Here is a 16,705-nt window from a genome sequence, read left to right as displayed (position 1 = left end):
GCCAAACATCTTCACTTTGCTTTGATTATCTACAGACCTGCAACTGAAGCCTTTAGTGTCTAAACTTTAGCTTTAGCTCTTGGGTGCAATTTCTCTGAGCATTGCAGAGTGTGAACGTGGGGAGAATTTGCTGTGACGTCCCCTATGGTCAAAATTGACAACTGTTGTGAATGTATTCCACTTGTAAAAGAAAAGTGCAACTATATGAAATATGTACTCCAAATTGTTGAAAAAATAACCTGGCAACCATTTCCAGATTGATGGGCAGCAACAATTGTTTCTCTCAGATCTTTCCTGGTGTCTTTCCTATTTTTCATTGTATTAACACTCGCCTGAAACCTCCAGAGCAGAAAACTGCCCAAACTTCTGCTTTTATAGAGGTGGTCACACTTGTCAATGAACAACTAATCAATGACATTTTATTAACAGAATCTGACTGCAATTTATACCTCCTAATTCCTATGGATTCAGTATGGTTGTACTTAATGTTTCACATATTGGCCTCATTTTTGTTAACCCATTACTTGCCGAATTAAAATTTTTACAAGTACGGATTTTTCAGAAAAGGGTGTCCCAATATTCAATTAAAAATGACAATTACATGATTTCCTATTTTGAAAACATTCATTTTACAAGCACAACACAAAAAATTGGACCTAATTATAAAAATTATAAATTCTTAGTTGTTAGAAGCTAAACATTAGGCGTCCCCCAAAAAAGGACATTGGTAGATAATGGGTTAAATAAATAATGATACTCTAATTTGTCATGGGTTGTTGTTCATCTGAGGTCATATTTACCTAATTTAAGATCTTGTAAGGTCCAAATGTTATTTCATTATGTACTGATACATAACACCAAAGAGTTCAGAAGGTATTTTTTTCTCATTAATAGGTATGGCACAGAATCATTTATGTTATATAAAAATGTTTTCAATCAGTTTTGCACTCTTATATTTGTTTCAATCTTTTGTAAATGTATTCCCTCAACTCTTGATACCCTTTCATTAAAATGTTGGGAGAAAGATCATGTTTTTCATCACTGATCCTGCAGTTTAATGATTCACTTACACATATTTAAAAAAAATGGTAGCATCAAAGGGATGTAAAATCTGTCCTTGTAATGTGTTGATTACTCCAGTGCAGAACTCATTATAATAAAGAAATGGTCATGTACTTATGTAACATAAAAAATATTAAGTAAGTATATCCACAAAAAACAGTGAACACACCAATAACATGATATACAAATATACATAGATAATAATAATTTGTGTTCTTTTATTTAGGTATTTTTGAAGGCTTGTATCCGGGTCCATGACAGTTCTACAGCGGCTGCAATTGTATTTTTGATTGATCGATTTCTATATTGGGCAGATGCATCCACGAGATTGCTTTCTGTTGCCAAAGTTTTACATAAAATTTGGCCCTCCACCCCAATAGCTCCACAGGTGGTTATTCGGCAAGCTCGTATCTCTGTAAATTCAGGTGACGTATCTATTAGTTGATCTTTCTCTGTTTTCTCAGCTTAGTCCCAATTAAGATCTACTTGACTTTCAAGAGGACACTCTGTGCCATTATAGGGATGACATTCTTCTGAACCCTGTGGCATCTTTTGAAACCTAGAGCCAGCCTTCCTTTTCTCCAACAAAGGAACCAAGATAAAGAGTCTGTGAGCCTAAAGAGGTAGAGGGATTTGTGAAAGGGCGTGGAAAATACTAATTGGAGCTTTTGTTCCCTAATAAATATTCCCTGCTGGTTTCAAACAGGGGTATCTAAACTGCCATACTTCTGATCAAGAGCTTCTAGAACACAAGACACAATCCAAGAGCTTGTGCCTATATAGCAAATCCACTTGACTAAATAAACAATACAGTTAAGAAAGCACAGGTTCTTTCTTAGATATTGTATTTATTTTACTTGCTTATATAGAGCCAGTAATTTTCACAACGCTTTACAGACATCATCAACTCCCTGTAGATGTTGTCCTTGGTCGGGTTTGAACCTCAGTGCTGCAAAGCAATGATTAACTGACAATTAAAACCTCCCCTCCACTTAGTCATTAATATGCATATTCAGCTTGACCACAAGTGCATAATTATGCTTATGGAGGTGGAAGAATACATGGAAGCTAAATATGTCTGGTTCTACAAATAATATATGGTATCTATATACAGTATGTAGAATGTGCCGGTGACAAACACACTGCCTCGTTAGGTTTCCTGATCTGGAAACTGGCTAGGAATGACAATGGGTTCATTGGTTAGCCAAGGGAGCATGCGAACGCTGGCACATGAACATCTGTACGTGTTTGTCACGGACCCATAGACTTGTATTGGCCCTTGAAAAAAGGACATGAACATGCGAATAGCACCATAAATTATAATGGATATGTTTTCTATCTGTGAAAAAAAATGTATACACTACATATGTGCAACACGGACTTATGAATGAGGCATTAGATTAAAGTCTATTATAATGGCAAATGAGAAAGAGAGTTTACATCTGGGATGAGAAGAAATGAGGAATCCTCAGCACGATAGAAGTCCGGGCAGGTAGAGAAGCACTTCTACATACATGATCTTGAGGATTGTTGACTTTCCCCAGGGTGTTAAAAGAGGATTGAGAGATATTGAGAGAAACTGAGCTTTGATCATGGTGAACTGGAGTTTATCTGCCAGCAAACTGCAAGGATGATAACAGAAAAGTCACCACTAAAGGTACCTTCACACTCAGCGACACTGCAGCGATACCGACAACGATGCCGATCGCTGCAGCGTCGCTGTTTGGTCGCTGGAGAGCTGTCACACAGACAGCTCTCCAACGACCAACGATGCCAGTAACCAGGGTAAACATCGGGTTACTAGGCGCAAGGCCACGCTTAGTAACCCGATGTTTACCCTGGTTACCATCGTAAAAGTAAAAAAAACAAACACTACATACTTACCTTCCGCTGTCTGTCCCCGGCGCTGTGCCTTCCTGCACTGACTGTGAGCACAGCGGCCGGAAAGCAGAGCAGTGACGTCACCGCTGTGCTTTATGGCTGGCCGGCGCTCACAGCCAGTGCAGAGAAGCACAGCGGGGGACAGACAGCGGAAGGTAAGTATGTAGTGTTTTTTTTTTTTTTAACTTTTACGCTGGTAACCAGGGTAAACATCGGGTTACTAAGCGCGGCCCTGCGCTTAGTAACCCGATGTTTACCCTGGTTACCAGTGAAGACATCTCTGAATCGGCGTCACACACGCCAATTCAGCGATGTCTACAGGGAGTCCAGCGACGAAATAAAGTGCTGGACTTTCTGCAGCGACCAACGACATCACAGCAGGATCCTGATCGCTGCTGCGTGTCAAACTGAACGATATCGCTAGCCAGGACACTGCAACGTCACGGATCGCTAGCGATATCGTTCAGTGTGACGGTACCTTTACCCTTCACCCATTCTATATTGATAGACATTGTGAGATGTATTATTCTATATTTACCAGAGACAGGGCTTTTCAAGGTTTGTGCCTCTCCGTGTGAACAAGGATGTGTTCTAAACAATGGTCATCAAGCTTTTGTGCCCTATATATTGTGGATGTGTAATCATGGATTATATTTACTTTTGCTGAAAGTTGCAGTAAAATTTGCAATCACCAGTTTATACCAGTTGCGCCAAAGGTCTGGCGGAATGGCTATGACTGAACCCATCACTTAGCTACACTTCTGCTGCATTACATAGATATGTTAGACAGCACTCTCAGTATACACAACTAGATGGTGGCCCGATTCTAACGCATCGGGTATTCTAGAATATGCATGTCCACATAGTATATTGCACAGCCCGCGTAGTATATTGCCCAGCCACGTAGTATATTGCCCAACCACGTAGTATATTGCCCAGCCACGTAGTATATTGCCCAGCCACATAGTATATTGCCCAACCACGTTGTATATTGCCCAGCCACGTAGTATATTACCCAGCCACGTAGTATATTGCCCAGCCACGTAGTATATTGCCCAACCACGTAGTATATTGCCCAGCCACGTAGTATATTGCCCAGCCACATAGTATATTGCCCAGTGATGTAGTATATTGCCCAGCCACATAGTATATCGCCCAGCCACATAGTATATTGCCCAGCCACGTAGTATATTGCCCAGTCACGTAGTATACAGCACAGAGCCACGTAGTATACAGCACAGACACGTAGTATACTGCCCAGTCACGTAGTATATTGGCCAGTCACATAGTATATTGCCCAGTCTCGTAGTATACAGCACAGAGCCACGTAGTATATGGCACAGACACGTAGTATACTGCCCAGTCACGTAGTATACTGCCCAGTCACGCAGTATACTGCCCAGTCACATAGTATATTGCCCAGCCACGTAGTATACAGCACAGAGCCACGTAGTATACAGCACAGACACGTAGTATATTGCCCAGTCACGTAGTATATTGGCCAGTCACGTAGTATATTGCCCAGCCGCGTAGTATATTGCCCAGCCACGTAGTATATTGCACAGTCGCATAGTATATTGCACAACCTGCGCAGTACCACGCACGCAGTATACAACACAGGCAACGTAGTGCATAACACAGGCCACGTAGTGTATAACAGGCCACGTAGTGTATAGCACAGCCCGCGTAGTACATTGCACAGACCGCGTAGTACATTGCACAGACCGCGTAGTACATTACACAGCCCGCGTACTATATTGCACAGCCTACGCAGTACATTGCAGAGCCCGCGCAGTATATTGCCCAGTCACGTAGTATATTGCCCAGTCACGTAGTATATTGCCCAGCCACGTAGAATATTGCCCAGCCACGTAGTAGTATATAATACAGCCCACGTAATATATTGCACAGCCCACGCAGTATATAGCAATGTGGGCACCATATCCCTGTTAAAACAAAAGAATTAAAATAAAAAATAGTTATATACTCACCCTCCATTGGCCCCCGGATCGAAGCAGTTACTGACACTCCTCGCGCGCTCCAGTCTGAAGAGTGCATTGCGGTCTCGCGAGATGATGACGTAGCGGTCTCGCGAGACCGCAATGCATGGAGCGGTCACCGGGGCATCGCGAGGAGCGGGAAATGCCTGTTCCTGATCCGACGGACGGTGAGTATATAACTATTTTTTTTTTATTATTATTTTTAACATTAGATCTTTTTACTATTGATGCGGCATAGGCAGCATGAATAGTAAAAAGTTGGTCACACAGGGTTAATAGCAGCGTTAACCGAGTGGGTTACACCACGATCAACGCTGCCATTAACCCTGTGTCAGCGCTGACTGGAGGGGAGTATGGAGTGGGTGCCGGGCACAGACTGCGGGGCGTATGGAGCGGGCGCCGGGCACTGACTGCGGGGAGTATGGAGCGGGCGCTGGGCACTGACTACGGGGAGTATGGTGCGGGCGCCGGGCACAGACTGCGGGGAGTATGGAGCGGGCGCCGGGCACAGACTGCGGGGAGTATGGAGCGGGCGCCGGCACTGACTGCAGGGAGTAAGGAGCGGCCATTTTTCTGCCGGACTGTACCCGTCGCTGATTGGTCGTGGCTGTTTTGCCACGACCAATCAGCGACTTGGATTTCCATGACAGACAGAGACCGCGACCAATGAATATCCGTGACAGATAGACAGAAAGACGGAAGTGACCCTTAGACAATTATATAGTAGATTGCTGCTGCCTCCAAACTCCTGTTAAGATACCACTTTCTAGTTGTTTTCTGTTCGGAATGGGGCTGCCAGGTGACTTTTAGGCATTTGTTTTTCATGAGAGGATCTTTGAATTTTAGTAGGATTTTTCCCACAATCTAATGTCTGTGAAAGTGAAAGAAGATTTCTTACTGAGGGCTGTGGTTAGGGAATACAGGGAGCCAAAAGGATAGTTTTTCATATCCTTTTGTTTGCCTTCAGTGATGATAAGCAGCACCAGAGATATCTTTTAACCACCTATTATGTGTACTTTTTTTTCCAACTATTTAAAAAAAACAATGGGCAGGCATGTATGAAGGGGTAAAAGAAGTATTTGTAGAAGGAATATCGTTATACTTGCAGTTTTCCTCTTAAAGTCTTTGGTTATTGACGATTTGTGCATCATGTTAATTAAAACTGTAACCATGCATGATTTTCGCTTAGTGTTGTATGGTCGCCTTGGTAATAGCACATTTTTCTCCGTCCGTGCTTGATCCAAAGTGGACAATTGGAGACATGTTTTAATGTGTACATTGAAGAAAAAGATTATACATTTCATTGATCATAAAATGTTTAATATTTGTTTTCACAGGAAAACTTTTGAAAGCAGAATATATATTAAGCAGTTTAATAAGCAACAATGCAGCAACAGGTAAGTGTATAGTAACAGTAAAGCAGAGGCGAATCTAGGCTATCCTGCACCTGGGGCAAAAGCTTAATTTGGCGACCCCCTTCTATATACAAATTAAGCGGCTTGAGTAGTCCTCATGTGACTAATCATATGCAATTTGCATACTTACAATCATGTGCCCACTAGTTTTTCTTCCTGATTCTCTCAATGTTTAATGAGAAACTACAGCCTCTGCTTCATTGAGAGAAGCAGGAAGAAATGATATTTGATACGTGACCGGAAGTATGAAAATTACATATGAGCAGTCATGGGATAACCACTCGAATCAACAAACAGAGCTGGATCCTGATAGTGAGAGTACACACTGTTAGTACTTGGCATGCCACAGTGCTTGATTTTAAAACTGATGTTAAGTTATGTCTTGCTACATGTATGCAGGATTAGAACCAATAACAATACAAGAATGCATCATCAGACTCACCATCAGTACATGGATACATCCACCAGAACCACAATCAATATATACAGCACCAGAACCACCATCAGTACATGAATACATCTCTAGAACCACCTTCAGTACATAAATACATCACTAGACCCACCAGATCAGTACTTCACTAGAGCTACTATCAGTACATAAATACAGCACCAGAACTATTATCAACCAAAGTCCATCTACTTGAGCGTGGCGATGTAGTGGAGCAAGAAGGACGTGCTAGGCTGGAGCTCCGATCATCCTGATTAATAACTTGCCATTATCTCACCCATGAGGCTCTATCCGGGTATCGCTGCATTCCCATGGGCACCTGGAGCTGTCCGGTTCCTGAGGAGATCCGAACCGCGGCTACGGTGGGATATAATCCTGGGATTTCCAGGTGGAGGGCAGCGTCTGCAGGAGTCGGCTGCCATTTTCTTGCAGCGCTCCTAAGGAGTAGAAGACACGGAGTGCGGGCGTTCGGCTCAGGACGAGTAGGCTGATTACCGTACTTGGAGGTATGAGAGGAGGATCGCACGGTGTGAATCCTGAGAAACTGGCCCCTCATTAATCACATAAAACGCCGGACGGCTCTCAGCATTTGCACCATTACATGTGCTTTTTCCCTCTGCTCCCACTGCCCGGGCCAGGGCTGGATTAGCTGGTGATTTAGCTTATTACTCGCCACGCTGGAACTACAGTAATCTTTTATTATGCTGCCTAAGAAGAGGAAAAGGCATTGAATATAGATAAATAAGGAGTGGTGTATGCCACATTTCATGCTGAACTCCTTTCACTCTTAGGCTACTTTCACACTAACATAGTAACATAGTAACATAGTTAGTAAGGCCGAAAAAAGACATTTGTCCATCCAGTTCAGCCTATATTCCATCATAATAAATCCCCAGATCTACGTCCTTCTACAGAACCTAATAATTGTATGATACAATATTGTTCTGCTCCAGGAAGACATCCAGGCCTCTCTTGAACCCCTCGACTGAGTTCGCCATCACCACCTCCTCAGGCAAGCAATTCCAGATTCTCACTGCCCTAACAGTAAAGAATCCTCTTCTATGTTGGTGGAAAAACCTTCTCTCCTCCAGACGCAAAGAATGCCCCCTTGTGCCCGTCACCTTCCTTGGTATAAACAGATCCTCAGCGAGATATTTGTATTGTCCCCTTATATACTTATACATGGTTATTAGATCGCCCCTCAGTCGTCTTTTTTCTAGACTAAATAATCCTAATTTCGCTAATCTATCTGGGTATTGTAGTTCTCCCATCCCCTTTATTAATTTTGTTGCCCTCCTTTGTACTCTCTCTAGTTCCATTATATCCTTCCTGAGCACCGGTGCCCAAAACTGGACACAGTACTCCATGTGCGGTCTAACTAGGGATTTGTACAGAGGCAGTATAATGCTCTCATCATGTGTATCCAGACCTCTTTTAATGCACCCCATGATCCTGTTTGCCTTGGCAGCTGCTGCCTGGCACTGGCTGCTCCAGGTAAGTTTATCATTAACTAGGATCCCCAAGTCCTTCTCCCTGTCAGATTTACCCAGTGGTTTCCCGTTCAGTGTGTAATGGTGATATTGATTCCCTCTTCCCATGTGTATAACCTTACATTTATCATTGTTAAACCTCATCTGCCACCTTTCAGCCCAAGTTTCCAACTTATCCAGATCCATCTGTAGCAGAATACTATCTTCTCTTGTATTAACTGCTTTACATAGTTTTGTATCATCTGCAAATATCGATATTTTACTGTGTAAACCTTCTACCAGATCATTAATGAATATGTTGAAGAGAACAGGTCCCAATACTGACCCCTGCGGTACCCCACTGGTCACAGCGACCCAGTTAGAGACTATACCATTTATAACCACCCTCTGCTTTCTATCACTAAGCCAGTTACTAACCCATTTACACACATTTTCCCCCAGACCAAGCATTCTCATTTTGTTTACCAACCTCTTGTGCGGCACGGTATCAAACGCTTTGGAAAAATCGAGATATACCACGTCCAATGACTCACCGTGGTCCAGTCTATAGCTTACCTCTTCATAAAAACTGATTAGATTGGTTTGACAGGAGCGATTTCTCATAAACCCATGCTGATATGGAGTTAAACAGTTATTCTCATTGAGATAATCCAGAATAACATCCCTCAGAAACCCTTCAAATATTTTACCAACAATAGAGGTTAGACTTACTGGCCTATAATTTCCAGGTTCCCTTTTAGAGCCCTTTTTGAATATTGGCACCACATTTGCTATGCGCCAGTCCTGCGGAACAGACCCTGTCGCTATAGAGTCACTAAAAATAAGAAATAATGGTTTATCTATTACATTACTTAGTTCTCTTAGTACTCGTGGGTGTATGCCATCCGGACCCGGAGATTTATCTATTTTAATCTTATTTAGCCGGTTTCGCACCTCTTCTTGGGTTAGATTGGTGACTCTTAATATAGGGTTTTCATTGTTTCTTGGGATTTCACCTAGCATTTCATTTTCCACCGTGAATACCGTGGAGAAGAAGGTGTTTAATATGTTAGCTTTTTCCTCGTCATCTACAACCATTCTTTCCTCACTATTTTTTAAGGGGCCTACATTTTCAGTTTTTATTCTTTTACTATTGATATAGTTGAAGAACAGTTTGGGATTAGTTTTACTCTCCTTAGCAATGTGCTTCTCTGTTTCCTTTTTGGCAGCTTTAATTAGTTTTTTAGATAAAGTATTTTTCTCCCTATAGTTTTTTAGAGCTTCAATGGTGCCATCCTGCTTTAGTAGTGCAAATGCTTTCTTTTTACTGTTAATTGCCTGTCTTACTTCGTTGTTTAGCCACATTGGGTTTTTCCTATTTCTAGTCCTTTTATTCCCACAAGGTATAAACCGCTTACACTGCCTATTTAGGATGTTCTTAAACATTTCCCATTTATTATCTGTATTCTCATTTCTGAGGATATTGTCCCAGTCTACCAGATTAAGGGCATCTCTAAGCTGTTCAAACTTTGCCTTCCTAAAGTTCAATGTTTTTGTGACTCCCTGACAAGTCCCCCTAGTGAAAGACAGGTGAAACTGCACAATATTGTGGTCGCTATTTCCTAAATGCCCAACCACCTGCAGATTTGTTATTCTGTCAGGTCTATTAGATAGTATTAGGTCTAAAAGTGCTGCTCCTCTGGTTGGATTCTGCACCAATTGTGAAAGATAATTTTTCTTGGTTATTAGCAGAAACCTGTTGCCTTTATGGGTTTCACAGGTTTCTGTTTCCCAGTTAATATCCGGGTAGTTAAAGTCCCCCATAACCAGGACCTCATTATGGGTTGCAGCTTCATCTATCTGCTTTAGAAGTAGACTTTCCATGCTTTCTGTTATATTTGGGGGTTTGTAACAGACCCCAATGAGAATTTTGTTACCATTTTTCCCTCCATGAATTTCAACCCATATGGACTCGACATCCTCATTCCCTTCGCTAATATCCTCCCTTAAAGTGGACTTTAGACAAGACTTTACATAGAGACAAACCCCTCCTCCTCTCCGATTTTTACGATCCTTTCTAAACAGACTGTAACCCTGTAAGTTAACTGCCCAGTCATAGCTTTCATCTAACCATGTCTCGGTTATTCCCACTATGTCAAAGTTACCTGTAGATATTTCTGCTTCTAGTTCTTCCATCTTGTTTGTCAGGCTTCTGGCGTTTGCGAGCATGCAGTTTAGAGGATTTTGTTTTGTTCCAATCTCCTCACTGTGGATTGTTTTAGAAATGTTCTTACCTCCCTTCTGAGTATGTTTTCCTGGGTCGTCTTTGTTCGAGTCTAATGTTTTTCTTCCCGTCCCCTCTTCTTCTAGTTTAACGCCCTCCTGATGAGTGTAGCGAGTCTTCTGGCGAATGTGTGTTTCCCAGGTTTGTTGAGGTGTAGTCCGTCTCTGGCGAGGAGTCCATCATACCAGTAATTCACACCGTGGTCCAGGAATCCAAATCCTTGTTGTCTGCACCATCGTCTTAGCCAGTTGTTTGCATCAAGGATCCTGTTCCATCTCCTGGTGCCATGCCCATCTACTGGAAGGATAGAAGAAAAAACTACCTGTGCATCCAGTTCCTTTACTTTCTTCCCCAACTCTTCAAAGTCCTTGCAGATTGTCGGTAGGTCCTTCCTTGCCGTGTCATTGGTGCCAACATGTATCAGAAGAAATGGGTGGACGTCCTTGGAGCTGAAGAGCTTTGGTATCCTATCGGTCACATCCTTGATCATCGCACCTGGAAGGCAGCATACTTCTCTTGCAGTTATGTCCGGTCTGCAGATGGCTGCTTCTGTGCCTCTCAGTAGTGAGTCTCCCACCACCACCACTCTTCGTTGCTTCTTGGCTGTACTTTTTGCTGTCACTTGTTGCTGTGTGCCCTTTTCTTTTTTGCTTGCTGGTATTGCTTCATTCTTAGGTGTGCCATCTTCATCCTCTACAAAGATTTGATATCGGTTCTTCAGTTGTGTGGTTGGTGATTTCTCCATGGTCTTCTTGCTTCTTTTGGTCACATGCTTCCACTCATCTGCTTTTGGAGGTTCTCTGACACTTTTTGCACCTTCTGTGACCAGTAGAGATGCTTCTGTTCTGTCTAGAAAGTCTTCATTCTCTTTGATGAGTTTCAAAGTTGCTATTCTGCCCGTCGCAATGCGTCGGGCAGAGATTCCGACGCTAGCGTTTATCGCACTGCACAACGGAGGCAGCGGATGCATTTCTCCGGCGCATATGCTGCCCCATTGTGAGGTGCGGGGAGGTGGGGGGCGGAGTTCCGGCCGCGCATGCGCGGTCGGAAAAAGCGGTCCGTCAGGAGCAAAAAACGTTACATGTAGCGTTTTTTGCTCCCGACGGTCCGCCAAAGCACGACGCATCCATCGCACAACGGATGCGACATGTGGCAATCCGTCGCAATGCGTCGTCAATACAAGTCTATGGGGAAAAACGCATCCTGCAAGCACTTTTGCAGGATGCATTTTTTCTGCAAAACGACCGCATTGTGACGGATTGCAGTCAACGCTAGTGTGAAAGTAGCCTTAGCCTTGCATCCTGAGCCCTCCCCTCCCCTGAAGCCATAATTGTAACTGTTGCAATAACTTACTGACCCTGCAGGGTATTGCTTTGCAAAGAGCTTGCAAGCTTTATGATGGCTTTGAGTGCAATTGTTTATGCTACTATACTCTGGCATGACAGGCTTATACTGTCTATATTCTACTGAAGTGTTACATACTGTAATCTCAAGACTTTAATTCGGAACCGTTCAAGAAATTCAAGTGCATCTGAGAAGCTGAAAAAATATATGCGACCTGACCCCTCTGATAACCTGCGATCGCATAAAGACAGCTCATCTGGGGTCAAATCTACAGGCCAGCGGAAAAACCACACCTCTGATAGTGAGGAGGGAGAGGAACAAAAGGATTGAACTTTAAAACAGGCATCTGAACAGCTGATGCAAGCTATATCCTTAACTAGGACATCCCTGTCTGGGAAAATAGAGGAGGTACACTCCGAGCTGGGACGCCTCCCCCACCATGAGTGGCCGGATTACGGAAGTTGAATCACGGATATCTCGCCTGGAAGACAATTCCATACCTTTGGAGACTAAACTGACCGACGTATCTGGCTCTATAAATGCTTGGAAGCAGAAGGTGGATGATCTAGAAAACAGACTACGTCATAACAATGTCCGTATTATTGGGCTGCCTGAACGCTCAGAAGGTCAACAACCTGAGCAATTTTTGGAGAATTGGCTCAAAGATACACTAGGGCAAGGGTCCCCAACCGTTAGCTCGGGAGCCACATGTGGCTCGTGGTTCCATGAATTGTGGCTCGCGGCTGTCTGCCAGTTTGGTGCATTAGCTCCAGATTTAGTAAACAGGTATGAAGAGCACATCTCAAAATGGTGAACTTTGTAAGTAGCCCTGCACAGAAGAGCAGATTTGGGTACACTTCTACTGGTTTTGGGGGTTTAGAGATAATTTAAGTATGGTATGCTGGAGACAGGATGATACTACTAGTCAATGGAGCTGCTTGAAGCTGGGTGTGACTGTGTTGGGAGTGCGTGACGGAAGAATGCTGAATGGGGGTGTGGTGGGAACCTCTGGATCTTGATATACTGCTTCTGGGTGTTTTGTGTGGAAAAGCTTTGTACTCGTAATGGGGGTTTTGGTTGCCGCTACTGTGAGGGGAGCAGGAGCTGGATGTGGCTCGCGACCCTCTTGCAGAGCTGAATGTGGCTCTCAAGGTCAGAAAGGTTGGGAACCACTGCACTAGGGGATGAATTCTCCTCAACTTTCTCTGTGGAGAGGGCCAACAGGGTTCCTACATGGCCTCTTCCTCCGGGCGCTCCACCGAGACCCTTTTTTGGCATGTATTCTCAACTCCAGGGACAGGGATGCTATACTTCGAAAGGCAAGGCAAAAGAGCCCCATCAAATTTAACAATGCCACCATTTCAATTTTTCCTGATTTTTCAATAGAACTTCAAAAGCAATGGGCTCAGTTCATGGAGATAAAGAAGCAACTCAGAGAAAAGAACATACTCTATTCAATGATCTACCCGGCCTGACTTCGAGTTGTTTATGAGGGCTCCACTTCTTTTTTTTGCGTCCCCAGCGGAGGCCGAGGAATGGATGCGCTCTCATATGGTTAGGGTAAGAAATCCTGAATTGTTTGCCATCTCTATATTTGGGTCCATTGTAAGTGAAGCTTCCTCATCGTGGGGAAAGATTTTTTACTTTTTACTCCCCTCTTTTTTCTCTTTCCTTTATTTTTTGGTAAATGGAGCTCTTCCCATTAATGTCCAAGATAACACCTAAACCAGACTCTGTATTCAGAGATGGTACCCTCTTTATTGGACCGCAATAGGAGCATGGAACTTTGCTCCCTTTTGAAGCACTTTTTACTTTTTCTTGTTCAAAGTTTGACAGTTATTGTTGTTCTTCTTCTTATAGAAATTGCTGCCATTATTTTCTCCATTATTTGTAAGAAATGTGATCAGTGTGACGATGCATACTATGTTTGGATGAAGGGGCATGGCATCTGATATTACATGTATGACTTGGAATGTGAGAGGCTTCGGAACACCTAGAAAGAGGGTTAAAGTATTTTCCCAGATACGTCGCTATCACCCCCATGTTATAGCTCTGGTTGAGACACATCTGACCAGGCACTCAGCTCGTTATGTGCAAAAGCCCGGGGTGCAGTGGTCTGTACATGCATTCCATACCAGTTAGGCCTCTTTTACACTTCCGTCTTTCAGCTCCCATCACAATCTGTCATTTTTTTGAGAATGCAGGATCCTGAAAAAAAATTTGCAGGATCCTGCATTTTCTCATAGACTTGTATTAGCGACGGATTGTGATGGATGGCCATCCGTTTCATCCGTTTTTCACTGGATCCTGCATAAAAAATCGGTCCGTCAGGCAGAGAAAACGTTCAGAGGAACGTTTTTTCTGCATGTCGGAAAATCGGTCAGCGAAGCATCCTACGCTGCCCGTCACTGGCTGCAATAGTAGCCTATGGGAGCAGGATGCGTCGCTGCCTGTAAAAAGCAGGAATCCAGCGACGAGTCCCGCCTTTTCAAACTGAGCATGCGTGGAAGAATTTCCCGTCAGGGAAATTCTCACTCGCTCGCTCTCTTTCTCTTTTTACTATTTATGCTGCCTATGCAGCATCAACAGTAACAAGGTATAATGGTAAAAGTAATAAAAAATCACAATATTCTCACCTACCGGTGTTCCTGCGCAGCGTCACCTATGTTCCAGGCAGCTAGCATTACTTCCTAGTAATACATTGCAAAATCTCGTGAGAAGTCATGGTCTCGCAAGACCGTGACTTCCTGCGAGATTTCGCAATGTATTACTAGGAACGCTGCGCGGGATCGCCGATAGGTGAGAATACTGCGATTTTTTATTTTTTTTTAACCTGGTTTGTGTTGTGTATGCGTTTTCGCATATACAACAGGTGCACATAGGCTCGACGGGTCTGTCAGAAAGATGGGCCCAGTGCACACGTTTTCCACAATCTGCACAGGATCCGTCATTTCAACATCTTGACGGATCCTGTGCAGATTTGGAAGACAGAAGTATGAAAGAAGCCTTACTCTAGAGGGGTTTCTTTGTTAATCCACAAAGATGTTAGATGGGAGGTTAGAGAGGTTCGGAGGGATCCAGAGGGACGCTTCATATTTGTACATGCGACGGTGAACTTGAAACACTATGTTATAATGTGTATATATAATCCCCCCGGCTAATATGTCAGTCATTAAAAAGACGGTGAGCTTTGCTTTAAATTATCCAGACACACATGTTATGTGTATGGGAGATTTCAATTTGGTTATGGACGATTGCTTGTATAGGCTCAGATTGGACAACGTGGCCTCGAAAGTGACCTCTTCTCCGTCTCGGTTATCACTACTTATGGAAGGAACTGGTTGGTCAGATTTATGGAGAACGCACCATCCAGATGTTAGAGAATTTACCTGTCATTCATCCGTTAGACGCACTCTGTCCCGGTTAGATTACATATTTGGATCCAGTAATTTGGCGATATGGGTGGGGGAGGTGAAACATGGGAGTAGAGGTATTTCGGATCATAGCCTGTTAATTCTTGACACTAGAAATCCCAGAAATTTCGAGCTCCCCCCTGAAGAAATGGTAGAAATGTTAAATGACCCCTCTCTGGGACTTCTAGTGTTAAACTTAGATTTAGTCATACGAATAACAGCATAGTATGGAAATTAAACCCATTTTGGCTGAAATTGATAGGGCCCAATGACAGAACTACAGACCAGCTGGACTGTTTTGTCTCGTCCCATCCAGACACACACAATATTAATATTTTTTGGGATGCTCTTAAAGCATACCTGTTGGGTTGTTTATCCTCTACAATCTCATACATTAAACGTAAGACCTCACAGGAGGATGACGATATGGAGAGGCGGTTGAGAGACTCAGAAGCAGCCTACATAGCTAATCAAACAAGTGAAAACAGAGCTGAATGGTTACTTTCTTATAGACTACTAGCTGAAGAGCCCGGCGTTGCCTGGGCATAGTAAATATCTGTGGTTAGTTATAGCACGTCACTTCTCTTATTTTCCCATCACGCCTCTCATTTTCCCAATCATATCTTGAATTTTCCCCCTCACATCTCTCATTTTCTCCCTCACACCTCTCATTTTCTCCCTCACTCCTCTCATTCCCCCCTAACACTTGTCATTTCGACCTCACATCTGTCATTTTCCGATCACTACACTATTTTCCCTCACTCCTCTCATTTTGCACTCACACCTTTTCATTTTCACCTCACACCTCTCATTTTCACCTCAGTATATACATGTTTGTCATCTCCCTTATATATAGTATACATCTGTATGTCATCTCCTGTATATAGTATATACCTGTATGTCATCTCCCCTGTATATAGTATATACCTGCTGTGTGTCATCTCCCCTGTATATAGTATATACCTGTATGTCATCTCCTCCTATATATAGTATATACCTGTATGTCATCTCCTCCTACATATAGTATATACCTGTATGTCATCTCCTCCTATATATGGTATATACCTGTATGTCATCTCCTTCTATATATAGTATATACCTGTATGTCATCTCCTCCTGTATATAGTATATACCTGTGTGTCATCTCCCCTGTATATAGTATATATATCTGTGTGTCATCTCCTCCTGTATATAGTATATACCTGTATGTCATCTTCTATATATAGCATATACCTGTATGTCATCTCCTCCTGTATATAGTATATACCTGTAGGTAATCTGCTCCTGTATATAGTATATACCTGTGTGTCATCTCATCCTGTATATAGTATATACCTGTATGTCATCTCCTCCTGTATATAGTATGTACCTGTATGTCATCTCCTCCTC

At 43.0% G+C, this 16,705-nt stretch overlaps 1 protein-coding gene across 2 annotated transcripts in view; it reads left to right on the top strand.

Annotated features, from left to right (window-relative positions):
* The window catches only part of ALPK1 (alpha kinase 1), a 280,064-nt gene that overhangs the window by 218,962 nt on the left and 44,397 nt on the right, over nt 1-16,705 (top strand). Inside the window, exons 4-5 of one of the 2 annotated variants that reach the window (XM_069743837.1) lie at nt 1,289-1,487; nt 6,281-6,340. In XM_069743837.1, coding sequence (XP_069599938.1) covers nt 1,289-1,487; nt 6,281-6,340 — 259 coding nt within the window. Of the gene's footprint in view, nt 1-1,288; nt 1,488-1,593; nt 1,686-6,280; nt 6,341-16,705 lie in introns of those variants that run through there. The other variant, XM_069743838.1, reaches the window with a different exon arrangement.

This window comes from Ranitomeya imitator, chromosome 1 (assembly GCF_032444005.1).
Source record: "Ranitomeya imitator isolate aRanImi1 chromosome 1, aRanImi1.pri, whole genome shotgun sequence".
In the NCBI taxonomy this organism is placed as follows: domain Eukaryota; kingdom Metazoa; phylum Chordata; class Amphibia; order Anura; family Dendrobatidae; genus Ranitomeya; species Ranitomeya imitator.
Note: the sequence above shows the minus strand (reverse complement) of the source record. Positions and strands in the feature narration are given on the sequence as shown.